At 43.3% G+C, this 25,822-nt stretch overlaps 2 protein-coding genes across 13 annotated transcripts in view; one reads left to right on the top strand and one right to left on the bottom strand.

Annotated features, from left to right (window-relative positions):
- TSKS (testis specific serine kinase substrate) overlaps nt 1–12,073 on the top strand; it is a 29,915-nt gene extending 17,842 nt beyond the window's left edge. For 7 of the 12 annotated variants that reach the window (XM_042471325.1, XM_042471327.1, XM_042471321.1 and 4 more), the window contains 7 exons: nt 704–787; nt 3,394–3,728; nt 3,948–4,133; nt 4,821–4,979; nt 6,242–6,377; nt 9,403–9,533; nt 11,665–12,073. In XM_042471325.1, the coding sequence (XP_042327259.1) occupies nt 704–787; nt 3,394–3,728; nt 3,948–4,133; nt 4,821–4,979; nt 6,242–6,377; nt 9,403–9,533; nt 11,665–11,839 (1,206 nt within the window). In that variant the 3' untranslated portion in view covers nt 11,840–12,073. Of the gene's footprint in view, nt 1–703; nt 788–3,393; nt 3,729–3,947; nt 4,134–4,820; nt 4,980–6,241; nt 6,395–9,402; nt 9,535–11,664 lie in introns of those variants that run through there. The other 5 variants (XM_042471324.1, XM_042471320.1, XM_042471328.1 and 2 more) reach the window with 3 other exon arrangements.
- A 1,634-nt stretch (nt 12,074–13,707) lies between these two features.
- Nucleotides 13,708–25,822, bottom strand: part of CPT1C (carnitine palmitoyltransferase 1C) — a 43,266-nt gene continuing 31,151 nt past the window's right edge. The window contains 11 exon segments of the mRNA XM_042476297.1: nt 13,708–14,641; nt 15,277–15,369; nt 15,596–15,709; nt 17,997–18,149; nt 18,453–18,587; nt 19,128–19,292; nt 20,795–20,911; nt 21,241–21,346; nt 22,807–22,995; nt 23,524–23,719; nt 24,739–24,823. Of these exon segments, the coding sequence (XP_042332231.1) occupies nt 14,543–14,641; nt 15,277–15,369; nt 15,596–15,709; nt 17,997–18,149; nt 18,453–18,587; nt 19,128–19,292; nt 20,795–20,911; nt 21,241–21,346; nt 22,807–22,995; nt 23,524–23,719; nt 24,739–24,823 (1,452 nt within the window). The 3' untranslated portion in view covers nt 13,708–14,542.

The raw sequence follows: 25,822 nt of genomic DNA, 5'->3' as shown, positions 1-25,822 counted from the left end.
ACATCGGGAATAAACTCTTCTAGAACATGGCCACATAGTCCGAATAACCCACAAACAACTATGGATGCCGGCCATGAAAGCCTTCGACTTCACAGCTCAGATCATGTTCAGATTTACAAATGAATGTGAACAACAACAACAACAAAAAAAACCAAAACTTTTTTTTATGTTTGTCTTACACTTCACAAAATAGTCTGGATGAGGACAACTATCAAAGCAGCTTCCTTGTTTTTATTCTAGACAGAAAAAATAATGTAATAGGGACTTGATCATGGTGGGAAGGAGACTAGTGAAGGTGGTAAAGCTGGATTTGTTGTTTGCAGAAGCTGGCATGGATAGTTCAGTGTCAGAATGACATCCATCTGAGTGAGTGGGTTAGCAGTAGGCTGAAGCAGGCAGGAACACCACAAAACAGTTTGTGTTTGTTTCCATAGTTACAAAAGAGCCACCAGAGACCCAAGACAAATGGCAATCATCATTCTTTTATTTAGAAAAAATAAATAAATCTGCAAGATCCCACTGCTGTGCCCCACAAAAAGGAGATTTTAGATTACTCAATTCCTTGGGATTATTTTTCCTTGAACATGTGGGAGGGAGGGAGCATGGGTTGATTTAAGAATTATTCCATTTCCTTTCCTTTGCCTGCCTGCCTGGTGTCTGAAGTGCTCCCCATCACACACACATACACCATCTTCTCCTATAGGAGAGCTGCCGAAAGGTGACAAAATCGGTAGAAGATGCTGAGGTTAAGACCAACGTGCTCAAGAAAAACTCAGTGCTGCTGGAGGTGAGAGGGACTGAAAGAACATGAGGGTGGTGGTGATGACTGGTGTGGTTCCTGTGGCTTGCATGAGTAATTTAACTCCATGTGGAAATGTAAGGACAACATTTCAGGAGTTTGGTAATTGCCAGAAATTAGTATGATAATTATGCAGGATTATAGCTGAAGATCTCTTTCCCTGTAGCTCAAATCCATTGGTCCAGTTCCTATTCTCGGGAGCAGCAGAAAACAAGTTTGCTCTGTCCTCAGTATTACATCCCTTCAAATATTTAATCTTGGATATCATGTCACCTCTTAATCTTTTCTTCAGGCTAAACATAAGCAACTGCCTAAGCTGCTCCTCATAGGGCATGATTTCCAGACTTTGTACTATTTTGGTCATCCTCCTCTTTATACATTCTGGCTTGTCAATATGCTTCTTGGACTGTGATGCCCAGAACTGGAAACAGTATTCCAGGTGAGGTCTGACCAAAGCAAAATAGAGTGGTACTATTACAGTACTTTCCTCAGTCTAGACATTATACTCCTATTAATGCAGCTTAGAATCGCATTGGTTTTTTTAGCTGTCACATCACACTGTTGGATCGTGTTCAACTTATGATCTACTAAGACACCTACATCCTTAATACCATTGGATGTAGTTCTTCAGACCCTGGAGACTTGAATTCATTTAGAATAGCCAGTTATTCCTGTACTATCTCTTTACCTATTCTGTGCTTTAGTTCCCTGACTGCATCATCTGCTCCAATTTCCTCAGGATGAGCACTACTTTTTTACTTTTGGGAGAAGACAGAGGTAAGGAATATGTTAAGTAGTTCTACCTTTTCTCTGTCCCCTGCCAGCATTTCACAATCTTCTCAACACAGTGGTCCTACTGTTTACTTCCTTTTGCTACAGCCATATCCCCCACCCCTGCCAAGAATCCTGTCTCCCTCTCCCACATAACTCACTTTAAAAACTTCCTAATCAGGCTTGTGAGACTTTTAGCAAAAAAGGTTCCTGCCAACTGCTGTGATGAACAACCCAGCACTTGTCAGACATCCATCTTCATGAAACTGCAGACCATAGTTCATGGTCCATCAGTCATGGCAGCACCATCTGCAGAGCCAGTTGTTCACCTCCACTATTCTTCTCTCCCTGTCTGGGCAGTGTCCTTCAACTGGGAGGAGAGATAAAACGACACCTTTGTGCATCGGGATTCTTCAGCATCCTACCCAGATCCTTGTAATATTTTACTCAAAGTCTTGTGATGTCTTGAAGGCTATGTCTTGCAGTGTCATTAGTTCCCATGTGGACTAAAGGAAGGGTTAATAGTCAGTGGACCTGATGATTCTCATAAGTCTTTTTCTTACATCACACCTCTCTAGTAATCCTGTTAGCCTGCAAACCACTGCTTCTGTTACCCTCAGCAAAGAGTCTCCTACCATTACTTCATACCTCCTCTGAGGACTGCCAGGGACCATCCCATGTGCTGTATCTTCCAAGGTCACCCGCATGTTCTCTGAGGACACTGTTGTTCTTGTTGCTGCTCCTCATCATCATTGATAAGGGAGAGAGATTTAAATTGATTCTGTAGCTCCAGACTCACAGCATGATCCCTGATCTGTCCCTCTACTTCCATTTGTCACATTCTTCCAAATCGCTACCTCCTGTGTTTGAGAACTGATCTCCTCCTTAGAGACCTCCCCTGGTTCTGCTGCTGTGGGATTCATTGGGTTGTAGGCTAAGGAATATCTTACCCCAGCTCTGAAACAACTACTTGGCTCACAAAGCGAGCCCAGCATCCTCTGTACTTGTTAGTGGAAATGACAGACATCCATACAGCAAACCCAGTAGTTGAGTTATTATTATTCTCCCTCTGACCATGCTTTGGTAGGGTGTTTTTCTTTCTTTCTAAGTGCTTCTCTCCAAAGGCTTTGATTGTTCTTTTGCAGCCATTTCACACTCTTGTTGCTTTCTTTGCTTTTTCACTACATGCATTTTATTTTGTCTGCCACACTTGTTTGTGTTACATTTTTTAAATGGTGCAACCTGTCTTAGCAGTTTGTAAAGAGCAGGATGTATTTGCCATTAGGGATGTAAATCCATCATTATTTTGTCCTTACATACAAGGATGAATATTTACAGTATTTTTCTCTCCTGCTGCAGGAGAAAATGAATATTCCTTTGCTATATTCTCTCTGTATTTGAATGTCCTGAAGTGTTATGGAACAATTAATAAATTGTATTTTCTGCACAGGAAGTAGCATTTTGTGCAAAAAAAAGTTGTTAGTTTTTTTACACAAAACAATTTCTCCATAGTATGTTGGAATATTTTAAAAACTGGGATAAAATTATGCAAAACTCTTACTTGGTCTGTTATTTTTCCCAGTGGGTTTCCTGACTTTTCAACCTCAGAATGAATACTGTATGTAGTTACAAATATTCTTTCCAACCCTATCTTGAACTCCTTAAAAGCCTGAAATTTCACTGTTGCAAGTAGTCACTCCACTGATGCAAACTGCAGCTGTTTCAAACCATTGTCATAGGAATTGAGGAAGGAACAGTATGCAGAGATAAATAAAACATCAGAAAACAAATCTGTGACACTCTCCTTCTCCCACTCTCTTTAGGAGAAACTGCGTTTCTTACAAAGGCAGATTCAAGCAGAGGACCTTAGTCGGCAGGAACGAGAATGGCTAGACCTGGAACAGAGGATGGCATGTGGAGTCTCCAAACAACTCCTGGAACTAGTCAGCAGTGCAACAGCAACAGCTTTGAGACCTTCCAATTCTGAAGAGGGTGAACTACAACAATCCACTGCTGCTATCCTCACAGCCATCAACAGCCTGCGAGTGGCGCTGGAGAGTGGCCACTTACGAGCAGGGCCAGGGGATGAGGGGGGCGTTGATGGAAAGCCAAATGTGGCCTCTGCCTTGGCTTGTGCTCCTCTGCTGGAAGAAATCAGGTAGTGTGGGGAACATGTGGGAAAGGCAGTGTCTTGTTGGGCTACCTTTGGCCCACCAGTTGGTTTGGGGCTACTACCTCCACAATCCCTTAATGTTGGGCATTTGGTCTGAGGCATCTGGGAGCTGAAGTCTAATGGAGGGTCAGAAGTTCCCCTCCCATGTGATGGAGGCACCAGCTTCTTTTCCCAATGCAATGGTCTCTTTCCACTGCCCTATAGGAAATGTGTGCTGGAGCTATCAGGTCAGTCTCAGAGGGATGGACTAACCCAGAAGGAGGTGCTCCGATTGTTGGCCCAACTGGGCGTGCGTCTTGAAGGCCTGCTTCCACAGTGGGAGAGGACACACATGGAACATAGTCAGACACTCAGGATGCTGCGAGAGGAATTGGATGAGGTCTCTGCCACGTACGTGCATCTCTCAAGAAAATAGGTTCCCTTTTCCTCCTGGTGGTTTCTGCCCTCCTCAAGAAGTCAGGGCTATTTTGCATTCTCTTGGTTCTGCACCTGCAGAATCCAACAGAACAAAGGATTAAGCAACAGCAGGACCCAATCCAGCTCCTCATAGGAGTTTATCAAAGGGGACAGGAGACTCTCAATTTTGAAAGAGAAAATAGTGAGGTCAATTCGAAAATTCACGCAATTACGTGATTACTTATCACACCTTAAATTCGCTGTAATGGCCTCCTCGAACGCGACCCAGATTCTGTGCAAAGTAAGTCATCACATTGGTGGATTCTTAATTGTGAATTGGCACCCTTGCGCATGCTCAGTGAGACTCCAGATGACTGGAGCATAGCATATTTAGACGAGAAACAGAGGAACCAAGGAACCCCATAATTTACAAAAGAGGTTGGAGGGGGAGCGGAAAGAATGGTTGAAAGAACATGTTCTATTCTCATTAAAATGAGCATATATTCACTCTTGTCACATTAAAACATGAATATAATGGTTATCAATAGCTCCAGGTCCATGCCTCCAAATTTACACCACTGGGACATGTGCTTTTTTAAAAGAATGGCAATGACTATGGAAATGGTGGAAATATATAGCTGTGCTTAAGGCAGCTGCCTTTGACTTTTCTTTCCATGCCAGGGCAAAACGGACCTCGACGTCCCTCACCCAGCTCCGTACTGACCTAGATGGGCTGCGACAAGTGAAGCCACTGCTGGAAGATGTGTCCCGACATCTGTCAGCACTCAAGCCCTTAGAGACACCTGAGAGGCAACCTGCCAGCTGTGCCAGATGTTCCAGGTGCCTGTTTCAAACACACAAGGGCTCATATGGGTTATGAAGTTTGAGGAAGATAGGCCAACCTGGGAACAGGGAGGCCAAGCAAGGATGGGTTATGTGAGGGTAGAGACAAGAACAATAAATGTGGGGCACTGTAAGAAAGACTTGGATTCTCCAATTTCACACATGTTGCAAGGCTGTTCTGGTAATACAGTCAGCTGTCAGTATCTATGCATTCTTCATCCACAGATTCAACTGTCCATGGCTTTAAAATATTACAAAAAATATAAATTCTAAAAAATAAAGCTTGATTTTGCCATTTTACTGTTCCATTGTATACAGCGGGAGTTGAGCTTCCACAGATTTTGGTATGGATGGAGGATCCTGGAACCAAACACCAGCAGATACAAAGGGCCCCTGTATGTTGGTGGCAGGCTTTTAGCAAAATAAAAATACTTGCCCAAGCAGTTTATATACAGGTGTAGGAAACATGCTGTTTGACAGATGTTAATGGACTCCCACTCCAAACATTCCTCACTATTGGCTATGCTGGATAAAGCTGATGGGAGTTGTAGTCCAAACACCTGGAGGGCTGCATAATTCCCAGTCATGTATTAGTGTAACATCAGAGCACAGTTTTTCTCTTCCAAATCATTGGATTTTCCATTTCCCAGGAGAGAAGCCATACTATACAATGTGGATGATTCCCATAAGCAGTAATTATTGATAATTTACTATACCATAGAAAATCTGATACATGCTGTAGTTTCTGAATTTCTAAAAAGCTTCACTTTATTTTTTATTATTTTTTTAAAAAATAAATTCTGTATCTTCATATCAGCATGTATTTTTAGAATACTAAGAGGAGCAAGTGCTGTTCCATCTTCAGTGGCTAATTGGTTTTCCCTTACAGCCTCCTGGTCATATTCCATGCATGCAAGCTACATTTCCCCTTTATTCTGCCCACCTCTTGATCACATTAATGATCCCTTCCCTGGCCCTACAATTTCAGATATTGGATTTATAGCAAAGGAATACAACACTGAATTTTGTGCAAAATAAGCACCATTTTGTAGAAGTAGTGGATGTGTACCACTTGTTTATTATTGCAAAAATCTGTGCCTGGGGATTTCCTTGATGCCTTAACCTGGACTGGTTTGGAGTTGGGGGGGGAGGAATCTTCTAGCATGGCATGGGAAGGGATAAACAAGTTGTGAGTGTCTGTATCAGTCTCTGTGTAAAGTGCATCCTCTCTTTTCTCCCTGCCTTGTTCCTGGCCACAGCTATAGCTTTGTGAACACAGAGTCACTGCGACAGATGGTTGAACAGGCTGTGGCACCCATCTTGGAGGAACTGAAACAGAGGGCCCCACCTCCAGGCACATGCCCCAGCTGCCAGCGTTTGCAGAAGAAGATAATGGTACCGTGAGAAACAGAGTATGCCAACCCCACACCCTTCTGCCCCCAATAAAAGAGATATCAGAGTGCAGCCTTGCTAGAACTTTCTTCTGGCCCAAGCTGACACCGGCCCAGATAGACAGGGCAGTATCTCAGAGATCTGAAATCAGCTCTCGCCTGTTATAGCTATATTCATATGAAGCTGTCTTATACTGAATCTGACCATTAGTTCACCTGGCCCAGTATTGTTTCCTCTGACTGACGAGCCTAAAAGCTCTCCAAACTCTCTGGCAGAGATTTGTGGAAATCAGCTTTACCTAGAAGTTTCAGGGACTGAACCTGAAGCCTTCTGCATGCAAAGCACATGCCTTCTCACTGACCTATGGCCGCTCATAAGCACAGCTTCTCCAGTAGTCACTCAATGGATTGTTTCCCCATCCATGTCCTATTGCCTTTCTCATTTGCTTTCCCCCTCCTGGGAACAGTAATAGGTCAGAGGGAGGAAAATAAAAGAACCTTTAAATTTAACTTTCTGGGATGGCAAATTTATATGTGTTGGGAGGAGAAATGACACTTCCAAAATATATTCCCCTGCTTGGTCTTGTGACATGGACATTTTTAGGTTTCTGGTTGTTTACTTCATGCAAATTATTAACATGTGTCTTCCTCCACTTTTCTCCTCCCACATGTCCTCACAAAGCTCACTTTCTGAATGGTTGAGACTGTAATCCTATATACTTTTACATGGAAATAAACACCACTTAGTGCAGTGGAACTTACTTTAAGGTAGATGTATGTAGGATTGCAGTGTAAATTGTTCTGTTGTGCCCTATTCATCAGTCCATCACTTAGGCAGTATGGAGGGTTTTAGCTTTAGAGACATTTTAACTTCTAATACTTCATACATGTTTACTTCAAGTTGGTTGTAACTAGAGTGTGAGAGAGTAACTTGTGGCCCTTAGCTTAATTTAAAATCCCCTTTCAAGAAAACCCTTTAAGCCTCTTGCAGGAGCAGTCTGTTGGGGGAGAAAAGCGCAGGCTCTTCCCATCTGACAGATTATCCCTCAGGAAAATGTGTCCCTCAACAGAAACAAGGCTCCCTGCTCAATGCTTACAGAGCTATTGTGGCAGTGGAATAATAAAGATGAAGTGAGGAATATCTGAAAGCACAACCACACAAGAGAAATTTAGCTCTGCTCGCGAGCCTTTGGTTGGTAACTGTGGGAACAGGAAGCTGGACTAGAGAGAATGTTGTTCTGATCCAGTGGGACTCTTATGTTTTTTTGCAGTTGTACATTCGAGCGTTTGTCTCTTCCAGCAGTAGATGACATGCAAATAAAATTACCAAATGGGGGGAGAAATTGCCTAAAACTTGAACGTGGCAGAGACTCATTTAAATCCTTGCTCAGTTTTATAGCTCAACAGGTGGTGTTTAGCAGCTCCTCCAGTCCAGCATTCTTTGAGCAGGGATGAGTGGATTATAAGCATCAATTAATTACAAGTTCATCACTTAATAGTACTGGTAACGCCTCTCCTTGACAGTCTGCTATTAAAAGACAATGTGCGATTGCATCTCTGTGTGCCTAGTAAAAGCCAAGTAGCCTAGATAATTGCCCCCCCCCCCCCTTACACTAAAGAGATAAGCATAACCAAGGAACAAAGGAAGCTGCCTGATACACACCTTGCTCTGTATTGTCTATGTGACAAAGAGCTGGGAAAAGTTGCTTTTATGGACTACAGAGGCCAAGCTGGTAAATGGATTGTGGGAGTTGTAAACTGAAAAAGATATTTTTTCCAAGTTTTACATGAGAGATAGGAGATCCATTCTGAATCCCCACCTTCTTAAAGAAGACTCAGAGTGACTGAAGTATGAGCTCCAGGTACACTCCTCAAGACTTAAATTAGGACTTAACAATGCAGGGAGCTCCTAAAATGATTTTCTGGGACCAGTTCAGCTTGAAGGCTAAAATATGTTCCCCACTCTGGCAGCTGCTTTTAATAGGCTTTAAATAAAAGTTTCACTTTGTCCACCACATTTTGAGTCTATATGAGAGGATTTTCTTTCTCTCAGGGGCACAGCTGATTTCCCCTTTGCTGCTTTTAAGGCCAAGGGATTTCACGTGGCCCTTTTCTGGCAAGCACATATTCTCCCAATATATACTGAGATGGAGGCTTGCTTCCCCCATTATCCTGACAGGTAGTTGCCATGGGCACCTCATTGCCATTAGCCACTTCTATGATGAAACACCCACACGCTCTCCTTTGAAATAAGCAGAACCACATGGGCACTGGTTCACACAAGCAGGTAGCCGGACAAAGAGACAGCACAGCATTTGGGTACCTAGCCATAAAATGTTCAGCTGATATCAAACTAAGGAGGTTTCCAATTATTTCTGCCCATCTACTGCCATCTGTTCTGGTGGCAGTCACTCATAGGAGCTGCCAGATTGGTGGCCTCTAGCAACTGGACCTTGGGAACTGCAGTACTGGCACTAAAATGTTTTTAGCAACCAGGCTCTGTTCTGACACTAGCGATCCTGGTTACCAAGGCCTAGCCCCTTTTGCTTACAATATTCTACATAAATGGCCACCAGAAGGTAATATGGAGAGACATGCAGGGACTAGAGACTGTTTAAGTTGCAGAAACTCCATGGGCTGTATTTTGGGGGCCAAAATACTGTTGCTGTTCTCAAGTTAATGTATGTGGGCATCCCCCAGTAAAAGGGGGGGGGGGGATTCCTGGCCCTCAATATGTTTTGGACTGCAAATCCCATGATCCTATGCTCTTGACCATGCTGTCCGGGGCTCCTAGGAGTTGAAAGGCCAAATCATCTGGGGAGTGAAAGGTTTCCCACATCTGCCTAAGAGCTGCAATTTTTTCTTGCTTCCCAAACTGATAGCTGTAGGTTACTGTGACAACAAATGGTTCCAATTGTTTTATGCTAAAATTGTACAGTGTCCCAGTTGAGTGATGGGCTCTGTAGTTCTTCCTTTTTTCCCCTCTCTCTCTCTCTCTCTTTGTACTCCCAATTGCCCCAATCGCTGAGAGGCAGGATCTGGAACAGTCAGCCTTGGATATTCATGCTCGAGCAGAGGCCATGAGCTCAAGTGTACGTCTGGCCCAGGATGAGGCCCTGAGAGCCAAGAACTATCTGGAGCAGGCAAGAATCAACACAGAGTGAGTAAACGTGAAAACATCCTGAGCTACCAAATATCTTGCCACAGTCACAATAAACTCAAAGCCAGTGCCAGATTAAATATGTGCTAGTCAACAAGAACTCAGTGTGAGTTTTAATCAGTTACAGATTTTGGCTAAATAGGAGAAATGACTTCACAGCAGTAGAACAAACTTTCTTGTGGGGGGGGGGGGAAGGATCTTTCCTGTGCTTGACTTTTCAAGCAGAGGTTGGACTGCATCATTACAGCATCATTGTGCTTTGAACAAGGAGTTGGATGAGGTGAACTCCAAGGCTCCTTGAAACTCTTTTATGATTCCAAATATGCATGTGAATATAACACTCATTGTGAGGTGGGAGGGGAACATTGTTGTTGGGAACTGCCCTCAAGCTGATCTTGACTCATGGTGACCCTGTTGATGAATCAATGGCTTGTACAGTTCTAACTTTTGTACTCAGTTGTGTATCTTTGCTCTTTAGGACTTTTTGAAGTTATTTCATAGCTGCCCTCCCCATTCTTAGTCATCTTATGATTTCTTGACTGCAGCCCCTCTTTTGGTCAATGTTTGATACCAGGTATTAGAACTCTTTTATTATTTCTATTTCCTCATTGTTTAGGTTGAATTCATGCTGATGCTCCATGGTCTTTATTTTTGTTTTCTTGACAATAAGCCTGCCTTTGCACTGTCTTCCTTGATCTTCTTAGTAGTTGTTCTAGGTCTATGATGTTTTCTGTTACTAGTCATCTGCATATCTTAGACTTTTGATATTCCTGCCTCCTATTTTCAGTCCTGGTTTTTCTGTGTCCAAGCCTGATTTTCGTATAGGATGTTATTCACATAGGTTGAACAAATAGAGTGAAAGGATGCAGGCTTGCCTGACCCCTTTGCCAATTGGGAACCAAATTGGGAACCATTCTGTTTCTCTATTTTTCTGTTCTGACAGTAGCCTCTTGTCCTAAGTACAGATTCCTCATCAGGACTTTCAAGTGTGATGGCACTTCCATGTCTTTAAAGCATTCCATTGCCTTTCATGATCTATGCAGTCAAAGGATTTGTCTATAAAGCACATGCTGATTTTATTTTGTATTTCCTTGGTTCTCTCCATTAGCCATCATATGTTTGCAATGTGGCCTCTAGTGCCTCTTCCTTACCTGAACCCACTTGGACCTCTGAGATTTCTCTCTCCGTGTATATGTATCTATGGGCTTTATCATACATGGCTTTTAAACCACAATTTCCCTGGGAAGGAAGCAGCATCAGCGATGCTGGTTGCACACCACCACTTCCCTCCCATAGCTGCCCTATCCTCAGCTGGAGTTAAGAGAGAGGACAGGAAGGAAATGCAATGATAGCAGCCCCCAGTCATGTGAAAGCAAATCAATGCAACAGTATGCTGTCGTTTTATTTTATTTTTTGCCACGAGTGCAGCATGAAAGGGGCTGGTGTGATAAAGCCCTATGTTGCAGAATTTTGAGCAGATTTTTGCTTGCATGGGAGATTAGTGAAAGGTCCTATAGTTGCTACAGTCTTTTTCATTTTATTTTTTGTGGATAGGATGTACATTGATAGTTTCTAATCTGTTGGCCATCGTTTTGTTTTCCATATCTGTTGACAAATGTTCGTTAGCATTAGGGCTGATTCTGTCAGGGGCAGGTGAGCATACTGCACTGTTAACTACAGTACATATGCATGCGTTATATTGGTAGGAAGGCCATATTTCATAAACTGTGACCAAAAGGACAATAATTCTTTTTCCCTACAAATCATGAACCTAATGAAAATCAGTTCTACTCACCCACCCACTATACAGCAGCTATTAATGTAAGAAAATGTAAATTATACATTTAATACCACATCAAACTTGGCACTAAAGTGGCAGTAAGCAAGGGACAGAACAGAGACAAATGATTGCTAAAGAAAGGATTGAGGAAGAATAACTGAATGATGAGGCTGTCAGCTGGGTGGCTTAGATGGCAGTGCCAAAACACCCTGGAACCCAGGGCCTTCTGGGTGTAGTGGAGTACAAGTTGCACTATTGCCAGCCAGTATGGCTGTTGGCACCAGTTTGGGGAAATGTGACCATGATTAAGAAGTCTTCTCATGTGCTTTCTTTCCTCCTTCCTTACTGCAGGGATAAAACCAGCAACCTGGATTATGCACAGGACAAACTGAGCTCCCTCCACTCACAGCTATCACTGGTCTCTCAGGAAGGGGTGCCTCCATCCCCTGCAACTACCCTTGCTGCTAATGTTGCTCTCACCAAGCGAAGTTCTTGCCCTGCTGACCTCAATCAACAGCCCCAATAAAAGACAGACAGACAGATGTCCACAACCTGCTGCTCCACTTTCGTTTGGAAACCAGAGGGTGACTCCAGGAAGAAACGTACCAGTTGAGATTTCTTAAGCCTGGAAATTACACATTACTTTGCAGTGATAAAGAGTTAACATTATTTGTTGTTTTGAAAGCAGTTTCTTGGGGTCATTGTGGGCTAGTTCCCCATTTTTACATGTATATTTATAAAACAACAGTTTGGTGCTTGATTTTTCTTTAGCCAACGCTTGATCTTTTTCTAGCGAAATCATACCTTCTTGCATGCCTTGCCAGTTTTTCTGTTAGCAACATTCAGATACAGAGAGTGTAAACGTTAAAACTGCCAGTGGGACTGACTACATTTGAGGGTAAATCCATTCTTTTTTCCCACCTCAAACATGCTTTACCTCTTCTAAAAAGCAGAGCTACCGTTATACATTTCATGTAGTGTGTAATTTGGTCTGCCATGAATGATGCTCTTTCATGTTTGAGAAAGGAATTGTGATCTGTATTATTTTATTATTATTATTTTTGTATGTCACAGTTCTAAGCAGTATCAGACCTACTTTGGGCCATGTGAGGCAACAGCCTCTTGCAGAACAATTGTGGCAGCCTCCAGCTGTTCTGTCTAATTTCCCTGGCCATTCTCTTCTCCTTGTGGAAAACAGAGCTGAGTATACCAAACAGCCTGCCCTGCACCCCTTACATAATCATGCTGCATATAGAGGACCGTATTCTGCTGCCACTGTTGAAGAAAAATTGAACTACTGGAAAAGGTGGGAGGCATTTTGTTGTCCTTCACCTTAAGCAGCAAAATGTCTTGAGCCCTGCCTCTAAGAGACCCTGCCTGTAAGAGACTTACCTATGGCTGAGATCCAGTTCTGCTTTAAACTTCACACACACAGAGGTATCTTGGCAGTTGTCAAATACTGGGAGGGGACTCTGCTCCTGATTAATGGTGCTTTGTGCCTTCAAGTCATTTCTGAATTATGGCAACCCTAAGGTGAACCTATCATGGGGTTTTCTTGGCAACTTTCTTTAGAGGGTTAGCCAATTACCATCCTCTGAGGCTGAGAGAGTATGATTTCCCCAAGGTCACCCAGTAGGTGTACATGGCCGAGCTGGGATTCAAATGCTGGTCTCCAGAGTCATGTCCAACACTCAACCTCTAATGGCTCTCTAATGATGAGGAGGGGACAGTTTATACTGAAGCAGCAGCTGATTGTGGCTCAGAGGGTAGAAGAAATGAGGATATACTCATAGGTGAAGGGTATCCTCTGTAACTTCCCCTTGGAGCCCAGAGTAGTAGCATCTTCACTGTCTGAATTGCCTCCCCACTAGTAAACCGAAGCAGCTGCCAGTGGGGAGATTTTGTATAGGGTGCAATGAGCTAGAGAAAAGCTCCCTGCATCCTGTCCAAAAAGAGACACATGCACAAAAATGTGGTTTATATGTATGAGGGGGGGCAATATGCACGGCAGCATGAGCCAAATCACTAATGTTTTCTACTTCTCTGGCATTCTTAACTGAATGTTGGTTCTTATCATAATACAACTTCAATGGGACTCCCTTCACCAAAATTTTATGTGAAGTCTTATAATAGTCCATTTCATATATTCTAATGTCCAGTCCTTCTATAAAAATAGGCCTTTTATCAATCTCAGATTCTAGATTGTAGAACTGGTGGAGAAGGATGCTTACCAATATTGTTCTCCTGCTAGGTATGAGAGCAGGTTAGCTGGCAGATTTTGTCACACCTTTTCCATAAAAATAAGCAAAGGTTTATGTTTTCAGAGCTGAACTAGACATTAATCTCCTCAGCATTCTGCTCCAAAGTGAACCACCCAATACCTCCCCCTCACAGATGACCAAAGCCACACATACTTCCTTTGTTAAGTTCTCCCACCCTGTGGTTTTATTGAAGTCAGATTCTAACAATCCAAAACAGAAAAAGACCAAACTATTCTATGTCACCTTGCAGACCCCACTTCATCCTTCCCAAAAGCATACCATGCTATACAAAACCCTGCAGTACATTATGAGTACTTTCCCTTCATTACATTTCTGTGGGTACCTCTTAACCAGACACTTCTCACCTCTATTCTATGGTCAGTCCCATTCAAAATATCTCATGGGGACAAGGTGACAATATCAGCCATGTGGACATAATCTGTTGAAAGTGAAGCGCAAAAGAGGAGATGCAGCCAGCTGCTGTGGATTCAGGAGGGAGATGCTGAAGTGCAAGTAGAAGAGATTCTGAGATTGAGAGACACAAGGTTGAAGAAACATCACTTTCAAGTATTCTGGACTGCCCATGACAGGATCCTAGAAAAGCCCATGTTTCTGTTGTAACCCAATCACAGCCCTCCATTCATCCATGTGCCCCCAAAGAAACCCAGGATATTTGGCTATCATTTCAAACTGTTTGCTCTCTACTATCCGAAAAACAACACAGTGATGTTTGGAGGAGTCTCATTTCCTTAGAGAGCTGTGATTTCCAGTATAGGGTCCAAACCCGCTGAATTCAAGAACAGGAGAGTATCTTGCCTATCCACTGCACTTGAAGGAATCCTCAGGCCTGGACTCTGTCCATTCCCATCCCAACCCCTTTCCAGAAGTCCCTGCATATCAGAGAACAGAAAACACACTCAGTGTGTCTCTTGGTGGCTGGCTGTACAGTTCTGCTGGCATTTATTCAGTCACTTGTCACCTCTGGCAGCAGTTTTTATGTTCACTTTGAACAGGACCGCAATGTCTGTCATTGCATTCCGGATATTTAATCCAAACCGGTGTGCATCCTGTAAAAGAAAGAAGAGAACATAAAGAGATCTAGAAACCTGGCACATGTGCAAGCATATCTTGCAAGGTGGAATATGTTAAAGCTTAAGCCAACACAAACGGTTCTGGCTTTCAGTTTCAGGAAGAAATCTGAAATATCCAATTGGAATTCACTAACAGCACATATACTGGGGTGGGGGTGGGGGGACTTTCAAGGAGTCATGTTCTATACATCTGATAGAGTATCAAGGTTGGAAGACAGCAAAGAGGTTAGCTGACAGTTCTATAGCTTCTCCATACTGTTCTCGCTGTATACACTGATATCTACACTGTGTGTGTATATATGTATGTATGTGCATACACACACATGTATACAGCCACCCCATTCTGTACTTTGTTGCCATAAGGTGGGCCCACCCATACAATTCAAAGCCCCAAAGGTGCTGGAAGTGGAAGCAGTAAGGAGCACCACAAACCCTTTCAGATGTCTCAGGGGGAAAGGGAAAAAGTAAAACCACAAAATGAATAAGCAATCTGATCTAAAGGAGAGAGCTTTCCTGAACCATCCCATCTATAAGCATCCAGGTGCTCTATTCTCCTTAGCACATTTTATTCCCCTGTCCTGGTAAACCTAAATATTCTGGTATCAACTCACTGTCTCTTGACTGGAGACTTTACATGACACATGGAAGGTGATGAGATCTTCACCGATAATGATGTATGAAACGCCATACCCGTTATCATCAACCTACGGTAAGGGATGGAGTAAAAAGCAACATGAGATAGATTTCTTCCTGGTGTCCACCATCTCCCATATCAGACAAGCATTTCTACAGAACTCAGCCTGGTACCCAGATCCCATCCCTCAGCTCTTAACCTAAGAGTCCTCATTCTCAGGCCTAACTCCAGCTCTAAATCAATAGTTTTCTACTTTTCTCTCCCCAGAAAACCCAGCAGTACCAGACTCTACTCACTGGTCCAAATCCACCACCACAAGAAATGTAGTCAGGATGGTTCTCAAAGTCAAACAGTTCCAGCTGCTGGACGGGAGTCTGGCTAGTGGATAGACGCCATGGCTCAGACAGCACCTGACCAAGTAAAAAAAGAAATTGAGACTCAGACATTGGGAAGCGTGGGGGGAGGTAGCAGTACTAACTTTCATTCCTACAACAGCCATGTTGATCTTCCATAGAAACTCTGCCCTCTCCTGGCACTTCCGGAGTCATTCAAATGAGCTCTGGCTTATCAACACAAACCAATCTTTCCTATGCCTACAACTTGCAATTCTGGTTCATATTCCTGTTTTTGTGACTTATGAACTAAGCGGTAACTATTTTCAGCTTTCTCCAACCTGTCCGCTGCCCCCATGTGCTAGACAACAACTCTCATCTTCTACATCCAGCATAGTCTAAGTTGCCTTAAGGTAATGCAGAATAAGGAATACGATCTGATGTCCAAATGTATGGGTCCTGATGGGAAGAATGTAGTATGGCACAAGAAGGTGAAGAGAACATTACAAGGTATTCTGTCTGCAACAGCGTCATATACATATGCACAGGGAAACAAACAGGTTTATATCAGTTGCAGTGCAAACTGTAGAACTGACCCCAACTCCTATGAATCCCAGATAATCTTCGTTTTTACAAGTTTTTAATCATCATCATTTCTGGGAAAACAGCATTTATGACTTGGACCCTAATGACCATGTAGGAGAATTTCCTCTATCCTTTTTCTGGAGGACATCCCATTTTCCTACCTATTAAGTAACCTATGTGGCAAAGGTCCCAGCTTTCTGAGCTATGTATTTATCTTGTTCAAAAACAGTTATAAGCTGCACAAGAGAATAGGCCTGATTTAGTTAGTTCCTACTTGCACCATTAGGTTCAGCTCTCTACTACTAGAACAGAAGTTGAGAAGGAAAAATTGGCGAGACAGAACAAACAGTAAGCTTTTCCCCTACCCTTAATTTCTGCTCAGACAATACCATTCTCAGAGAATCCCTAGTTTGTAGTGGAAAAATCTGTATAGGAGGACTGGAAAAGATTCATAGACCGATTCTACCTAACACTTGCCAATCCTCACCTGTAGACATAACCTCTGTATTCTTCCGTATTTCAGAAAAATGCGGGGTTGGGGCCAGATAGTTTGGCCCAGACTTTGACTCAACAAGTATCAGGAGCTCGGTGTGAAGAACTATGATTTCCACACGCCAGCTACACAAATTCTCTTGAAACCTTAGCCAAGCCTTTCCTACTGTCGAGTTCTCAACTGATATTGGAAAACAAATCCAAACACCCCAGCATGGCCAATGGTCTGAAATCATGGGAACTGTAGCTCCACAACATGAGACCCAAGGTTGGAAAAGGCTGCTTTTGAAATGCTTCCGCTATTCGGAACATATCCTTCTCCCAGAAGGGTTCTTAGAGACTCTGGTAGGTTTACAGAGTGAATTCACAGAATGTGAACAATATGTCCACATTATCTCCAAACTAGTGGGAGCTCAAGCTGGATAAAAACTAGAAACGAGCAGAGGCATCACCAATCCAAATATGCTACAAATGTATTCAGAAAGCCAATTCAGTGTGCAGAATTCAACACTCACTGACAGTAAAATCAACACTGCCTGAAGAGCAGCATGCAAAAATAATCCTGCAGGTGACTAACCAGAACTGCCTCAGGCAAACAGATGCTTGGCAGTGTTGAGTTTGGAAAAGGAAGTAAAAAAGGAAGGATCAGTAGAAGAAACAGTAGGCATGATGTATTTTAAAACCCGCAAGAGATGGAGCACAGTAATCAGAAAGATAATTAAAAAGTGGATTAGGGGATTAAAACATTTAACAACAGAAAACAGTACCAGTAAGCACACATGGTGAACACAGTTTCCTGTTTTGCCTTAACTGTTCAAGAACCAATGACATGGAAAAGAGGTAGGGCTTCTGACCAAACCTAGGAAGGTTACTTTTTTTCAGCTATAATTTCCAGAATCTTACATTCAGCATGGCCATGATTTTCCAAGCTTGCTTCTGAATCTGTTGTTGTATGCCTTCAAATTGTTTCCAATTTAAGACAACCCTAAGATGACTCTATCATGGGGTTTTTTAAGAGCTGAGTGTGACTCGCTCACTTAAGGTCACCCAGTGGGTTTTCATAGCTGAGTAGGAATTGAACCTTAAGTCTTAGTCCAATGCTCAAACTACATCATGCTGGTTTGACTCCATTTGGTTGAAAATATAGTATGGGAGTAGAAGACTCCCTGAGATTTTCCCAACAACTTCCTTAGAATGTCCGCACCTTCAGAGACCCTTTCTTTCTGGATAGACAAACAAGCCACATGACCACACACAAACCCAACCACCCTGGGTCAACAGCACTTACCTCACACAAGAAGGGGGAATCCAGGCCGAGATATTTGGAGACAACATAGAGGCAGAAAAGGTGCCTGTCAATGCCAGCACCTGTCATGGCTTGGCGGTAAAGGTTCTGGTGTTTCTCAGCTGCCACACGGAACAGACGTAACCTTGTGCTATCCTGGGATGAAAAACATATTGCCATGCCTAAGTCTTGTTGCTCCTTCAAATCTTCTAGACCAGGGGTGGGTGACATACAGCACCCCAGGGCCCTTTTATGGCTCTTGGGAGACATAACCATTTTAGTAAATAATATAATTGCAACAATAATCTAATTTCTTTAATTTGTTTGTAAGTTCAGGGTTCTTAGAATCATAGAATCATAGAATCATAGAGTTGGAAGAGACCACTAGGGCCATCCAGTCCAACCCCCTGTTATAATATCACATTTTAGACTGACTCCTACTTGCATTTCAGAACTCACATCTTGAGTAGGATCCATCATAGCTCTGACAAAGTTGCAAGACTCAATTGTGCAGGAACGGACTGTTTCTGTGCGGCCCTCCCGAAAGAGACGGGTCATAGATGACTCATATGTGAGGCAGAACTTTTTCTTGTCCTAGAACAACAGCAGGAGGAATTCTGGTTAGGGAGTGAGGAACCCTCAAGATGAAAATAAGGATGAGATGGTCTCTGCATTAAAGGTGGAACAAAGTGTGAGTTGGTACCCCATACCCTAGCTGAGATGAACTGCAACTGTCATTAGTGGAGTGCATATAGCAATCCTTCTAGGTGACAGAAGAGCTTTCATACATTACTGTTTTTGACAACAACTCCCAGAATTCTTCAGCTAGCATGACCAGTTGCACTCCAAAACTTTTTTTCCAGGTTCTGGGTGAGAGGAAGCCCAGTCTCATGACAGAAGCCTGGAACCCAAATCATCCCATTCACAGAATTAGAAGCCTTTTCAAAATCTGGATCACAATAAAAGGATGGAGGTTCTACTGAAAATGCTTTCTAAATGTTTTTTCTCACCTTATCTCATTCTCACAGTTCTGGAATAAGCCATGGTATTTATGGCCTGGGCCACAAATCAACCTTCATCTGATTGTACCCATTTGCCTGTCTTTCAGGAATTTCCTCATGCCAAATGCCCTACCCGAAAATGTGCCAGCTGGAGGGCAAGCTGGATGAAGCTGTCTGGACTGGTGCGGCATTTCTTGATGAGACCTTTGCCAAAGTCCTTGAAGGTGAAGGTGTGGAAGTCCACGTCATTGGCAAGGGTATGAGCCACCCTAAAGGACTGCATGATCACCTCCTCGCACTGAGGTCAAAGGGGAACAGAAGATGAAAGAGCAAAGAACAAAGCAAATGTAAATGAAAAAAATCATTTCCCCCCATTTCTCTGCTAAATTTCCCAGCCTGGAGAGTTACAAATGCATAACCACCATAGTTACACAGAGACTCCAAGTCTGATTGCTCCCCATCTACCGGGCAGCAGCTGCTGCAATCAACAGAGGTCCATTCCCCTATTGCTTGGGAAGCATTTGACTGAGCATTCCCCAGTGCAACAGGAAGAAGCAATTCCACCTTGCACCTGAGAGCACTCTCACAAGTGGGAATGGCAATGTCAGTCAGCTGCTTCCCCAGTGGCAGTGGAATAGAGCCCAGTGATTGCAACAACCACGATCTAGTATGGGAGGATTGGGAGACTTTCATGGTCCGTTTGTTGTTGTGTGCCTTAAGTCCTTCGTGATTTATGGTCGACGCTAAGGTGAACCTATCACAGGGTTTTCTTGGCAAGTTTCTTGAGAAGGAGTTTGCTATTGACATCCTCTATGGCTGAGAGAGTGTGACTTGCCCAGAGTCATCCAAAGGGTTTTATGGTCAAGCAGTTGATTTGAACCCTGTTTTCCAGAGTCACAGTCCAACCCTCAAACCACAACACCATGCTGGTTCCTATGTGTCCCTAAATGTGAATACTTAGGAATTGTGAATAACAAACAATTAGGAATTATGCATTGGTAACTGCCCAACATGATTCTGGCTCCCATTTCTACCCAAAGGCTACATTTTGCCTGACACCATATCAGATGTCCAATGATCCCAAAATGCAGCTTGGAAAAGCAGGCATGCTTGATAAGTGGATGATATTAGAAGTTGTAGTTCAAAAAAGGAACTGTCCTGAGCTCTATTGAAGGAGTTTCTCCCCTTATCCCCATCAGCATCTATAACCATGGGATGAACAATGTCTCCAGTTTGTCATCTTATGTGTTCATGTTCCCTCTATCATTATCTGGTGCCTGCCACCCAAATCTATAATAAAAACAGGAAGCAGAAACCGGGCCTCAGTAGTGACCCTAAATCTTTGGGTCTCCCTGCTACTTTACGTATGCTTTGCCTCTTCAGCTCTAGTTTTAAGGTTGGCCTTGACAATATTTCTTTTTCATTTTGCTTTTCTGTGTCAGAAAAAACAGGTTTGCAACCAATTACTGAATGTGATAATCCGTAACTTGTACCTTATCTCTCAGTTTTGTTGCTTAGGAAGGCTGCAGCCCTAACAAAAGTGGTTTAGAATATTTTAGGGAAATCAAGAAATTCCAACCTGTTCAGGCCTTAAGGTGGTTTCAATAACCTATAAATGGAGTCATTCCAGCTGAAATGGCTTTCATGCACAGGGCTATTGTCTTTGAAAGGGGCAAGGCCCTGTTTATGCTTCCCATTTTTATTGTGTCCACACACTTATGCTGCCCCTCCAAAACGAATATACAAATCCCCAGAACTTGTTCCAATAATTTTTCATCACCACCTTGATCCTGAACTCACCTCTGGTGGGATCTCCCACTGCAGCTTTTGGGGTGGGGAGATGTTGGGGTCCATGTTACCCTTACAGTTTCCATTATCATCATACCCCAGCATGAAAGCATCTGTGGCAAGGGTGTACTGTGGAAAAAAATACAGCCTAGTAAGACATTTCACTATATTTTGCCTCCTTTCCTGTACGTCTTGTTCTAGATCAGGTTTAGGGGACAATATTTGAGACTACAACTCCCATAATTCTTTACTTTTAGTCATATCAGCTCGAGGTTCTGGGAACTGAAGTCCAGAATAGTTGAAAAGTTACAAGTTCCCACTCCTGCTCTTTCTCCACCTCTGCTCTAAATGAACACTTCCTACTGAACTGCCACCTCAGCAATATTAGGAGTCCTTGCTTTCAAGCCTTCCCCCCCCCCCCACCAAATCGCACTGCAGAAGATCCAAGTGGAACTTACTTCCCAAAGATGTCCCACAATGGGTGCATCAGCCCATGAGTGCTCTGCATTCATCCCACACTTTCCATTGCGGTAAACAATCAATGTGAAAGATTTGTCAAACCACCTGTTAGAAAAGAAGGGAAAGTAAAGATTTGCCAAGTCATTGCAGTTTTGAAATTCCTATTAAGTTGACACTCTTCCTACTGAGATTCCGAAGATCTTGTTTCTGAAATTCAATTTTTCCATCTTACCACAAGTCATTGAGGAATATGGTCTAAAACACACTGCAGAAATAATCCAGTTTGAGATTGCTCTAACTGCCCTGGATCACTGCTACCTCTGTTCCCCATACAAAATCCCAAAGAGAAAATTATTATATGCGCTTATGTGTTACTCAGATTACCTGTAGAAGAAGCAGAGCCCTCCCTCTAGTCAGTGCCATCCAGCTTCGGAGGGAGAGATGCAGGCCCAGTTCCATCGGGTCTGGCCTAGATTAAGACAGAGAGCCCTCCCTCCAGTCCATCTGCCATGGTCCAGAGAGAGAGGAACTGCTGGACCTGATCCCCTTCCCCACTGCCATTCCCTTCTCCTTTTGAGTCATGTCTTTTTAGACTGTAAGCCTGAGGGCAGGAAACCATCTAATTAACCATTTGTAAGCCGCTCTGAGAATCTTTGTTGCTGAAGAGCGGGGTATAAATACTCTAAATAAATATAATAAATAAATATATTCCAAAGGGTACATCTACTGAAAAATAACCCTGTTATCACCTATACAGCTGCATTATTTGCTGTAACTGTCAGGAAATCACTTATTTAGAAAGGATTGCCAATGTGAATTGTATCTTCTTTCACACAAATACTGATTGTTTGTTAACTCCATCTAACAAATTTTAATGGCAGTTGACAATATGCAGCAGATACAGACTCTGGCCAAGAAAGAAGATGGAGACAGTTCTATAGAAATACCTTCAAGGGGCATCATCTTGCCAAGGCTGCATCCGCATTACAGAAATAACTCTGGGAATTGTAGTTTTGTGAGCTAGTTAGCCTTCTCTGTCAGATTGCTTTGGTGCCACAACAAACTACAAATCTCAGGATGCCACAGCATTGAGCCACGGCAGTTAAAGCGGCGTCAAACTGCATTAATACTACAGTGCAGATGCAGCCCAAAAGAAAATCAACTCGAAAAACAAGAGCATATGATAGCATGGAAGAAGTTAACTTCTCTAGCACACAGTATGTGTATGGATCCCTGTCTGGGCTTAGAAAATCTACTTTGGGGACTACAGCTACCAAAGCACTCCATGAAGCATCAGCAGTGGCCATGCTGGCTGGAAGATTCCAGGAAGCTATAATCTAAACAATATCTTTTCTAAGCTCTGGTCCCTATGCACATGTCTTATGCATATCCATCGTACACATATGTATTTTTTCAGGGGAGGCATATTCTTGGGAATATTAAGGATTGGACTTTCTAAGTCCTATGTGTGTCTTTTGGAGAAGAGCAGATGAGGACCTTGCAAGCTCACAAGATCAGATGTGGAAAGTATGGAATGCATCCAGGCAGCCCAAGAAAATACATACCTGTCACAGCAACGTCCATGCAAGAGGGACTTGGCATAGGCATCCAAAGAATGACCTGGATTGGGCTCTCTCAGCCCCTGCTCACTGGTGTCCAGGGTAACAAAGAAAGCAGCTTTCTCCACTATGCTCAATGACTGCTTGTTCAGTCCCGTTTGGAAGTAGGTATTGCGGGCCCTTGCCCAGGGGTCTCTGCAAAGAGAATTAGATAGCTATAGACAGGTAATTGGTTAAATGGCAGTGGCCACTCCAGGACAGCATTTCCTCAAGTTAAGGGAGGAGTTAGCCTACCACAACCTTCATTAGCTCAGGGGCAATCTGTTGGGGGTCATTCATGAACAGTGGATGGGTTCACAGACAAAAGTGAGCAGATTTTGCAATATTACAGATTTACATAGTGCACTCTGTGGCACCTTACCACTCTCCTCCTTTCCCTTCTCTCTCCATGCCATCTCTCCTCTCTCTTTCTCTCTCTCTCCCCCTGTATTATCCTACATTTCTCCATCCCATCATCCTATTTGTCTCAGTCTCTCAAACACCATCTCTACAACCCTCATGAAATTAAGCTAAAGTGGCTAGTCCCCTCCCATTTGTATCTTAACATTTAAGAGAATATGAGAGAGCATGTCTCAAGGTCCTTCCCACCACAAGCAGGTGCAAACACACTCAAGCACTGTTCAGGAGTTGCTACTGACACAAAGAGCTGAGGTGGTCTCTCACCTGTCAGCTGCAGTCAGAGAAGGCAATTTCTCCTCTCCAGGTGAAGGGGGTGTGGGGTCACTTAAGATGGACTGGAACTGTTCCTGAAGTTCCCGTGGGCGGAGCAGTCTCCCATTGTGGTACAACAAGACCTGAAAGAAGCGCCCAGCATGGTATACTGCAATGTGCTTGCTGTCCTGCAGATGCTGTATGCTGTCTACAGAGGAAGGAACATAAGGACATAAGAGCTCTGTTGAAATTAGGCTAAATGCCCACCTAGGCCAACATCTTGCTTCATCACACAGTGAGCAACCAGGAGAAAAGAAAGGAGAGGAGATGGGTCAATAAGCAATTGCTCTGCACAAGAACCCAGAAATACTCTCTGACTAATGATGAGAGGGAGTAACAGTCTGGCTCCTTACATAAGGGGTAGCATCACTGCCACAATAGAGCCGTCCACTGTCAAACGCTTCCTGAGGTTGAAGTGGGATTTCCTATTTCAAGGGACAGGGAATGAATCAAGGAGTTCTGTGCAAAAATACGTAAAGGCTGAAGTTGGAATCCATTTTTTATTTTGCAATTCTCAGTTGCCTGCTTGGTTTAAAGGTATAGCAAAACCATACTGGGAAACTGGGTTTTAAATCTGTATGGCAGGGGTTGGACTGGATGGCCCTTGTGGTCTCTTCCAACTCTACAAATCTATGATTCTATGTGTACCCTGAAAGACATGGGACAACCATCTGCATACCAGACACCCTCCCCACTAGGGAGTGTTCCCTAGGCATTCTTGTAAGCACTGCATGGTCCAAAAACCCATCTGGGGTGTAGCATGCTCTCCAGAGGACTGCCCTCAGCTTTTATTTAAATCAAAACTACAAACAAGGGATGGGAATAATTAAAACAGATAACTACTTGTGACTGGCTAAACAAGGGCCAGAATCAAGGATTCTGGGAAATAGAATTTTCGTGGGAACACTAGATATTTGTGTGTGGTCCATCAGTCTTCCCCAGTCTGGCACTTTAGCTATCTGGACTACAATTCCTATCATCACCAACATTTATCCATCCTGGATGGGACTAATGGCAGCTATACTCTCAAACAGCTGGAAGTCACTAAGATGGGGGAAGGCTTGCTCAAAGGATGAGCTTCCCCTCAGCACCACAGGGGACAATTTTCAGAGACTTTGTGGGTGGACATGCCAAGAAAGGGGGGCAAGTTGTGTGAGAACATCCTACCTTCCTCCTTGCCTGGTATACGGGTGGTATTAAACAGGCGTTCGTACTGAGCTGAGCACGTGGGCAGACAACCTTGGATCAACATCTGGAAGGGGGAAAGTGAGGAGAAAAAGAAAGGGAGGGGAAAGAGAGATAGAGCAATCAAGAAGATATGCCTGCAAAGCTGCTGCAGAGGAAAAGAAAAAAGGAAGGAAGGAAGAAAAAAGCTCCAGCAGTATTAAATATGCTCCCAAGCACAATGTCTCCCCAAAATTGTGTGAGAATCCCAAAATGAGGCAAGCAAAGCTCAGAATGCAGAATCCAGGGCAGCTGTCTGTATGCATACAGCTTGGAAACATTACCTTTTGGACTACACCCAGACACCATGATTAAGATTCTAGATTCAAGAATTTGCAGAATGCATAAGTGTAGGAACCAGAGAGCACAGAATATCTTTTTTTAAAGGCATCCTAAGATTATGGACCAAGTTGGAAAGGCCATCAGGAGACTCCATAAAGCAGACACATCAAAAGAGCCCATAGTTAGGGGAAGGGTGGCATCAGTTGTTTCATTACAGCCCCTGTTTCACTTACCCAGACCCAGACCCGGCAACCGAGTGGTATTGAAGAGACGTTGCCACTGAGCCACACAGAGAGGGATGGTGGAATTAGGAACCATGCTCTTTTGCAGATGGGAGAGAACCCCAGGATTAGAGGGGTGGGGGAACAAACAGAATTGTTGTTGTCATATTTAAGACACTTGATAAATCTAGTACAGTGAAGGAATTTGTGATGCTCTGACAAAAATGCAATTGTTGTCTAAACAAAGGAGCCATTTATCAAACTTATAGAAATTCTATGTCATGAGTGGGAAATGTGTGACCCTCCAGATGTCGTTGGACTGGAGTTCTCATTGGCCCTAGCCAGTTTAACTACAGGTGAAGGATTATGGGAATTGTAGTCCAGCAACATGTAGAGGGTCAAATATTCATTAAGCTACATTACTTTTATGAAAGGAGGCCTCCAAAGACATGTGGGGTTCTGATAGCACATAGAATAACTGGCAATAGGATCATGAACTCAGCAAGTGGGGCAAACCTGTCTGT

This window comes from Sceloporus undulatus, chromosome 6 (genome assembly GCF_019175285.1).
Source record: "Sceloporus undulatus isolate JIND9_A2432 ecotype Alabama chromosome 6, SceUnd_v1.1, whole genome shotgun sequence".
NCBI lineage: Eukaryota > Metazoa > Chordata > Lepidosauria > Squamata > Phrynosomatidae > Sceloporus > Sceloporus undulatus.
This window is presented reverse-complemented; position numbering and strand designations above follow the sequence as displayed.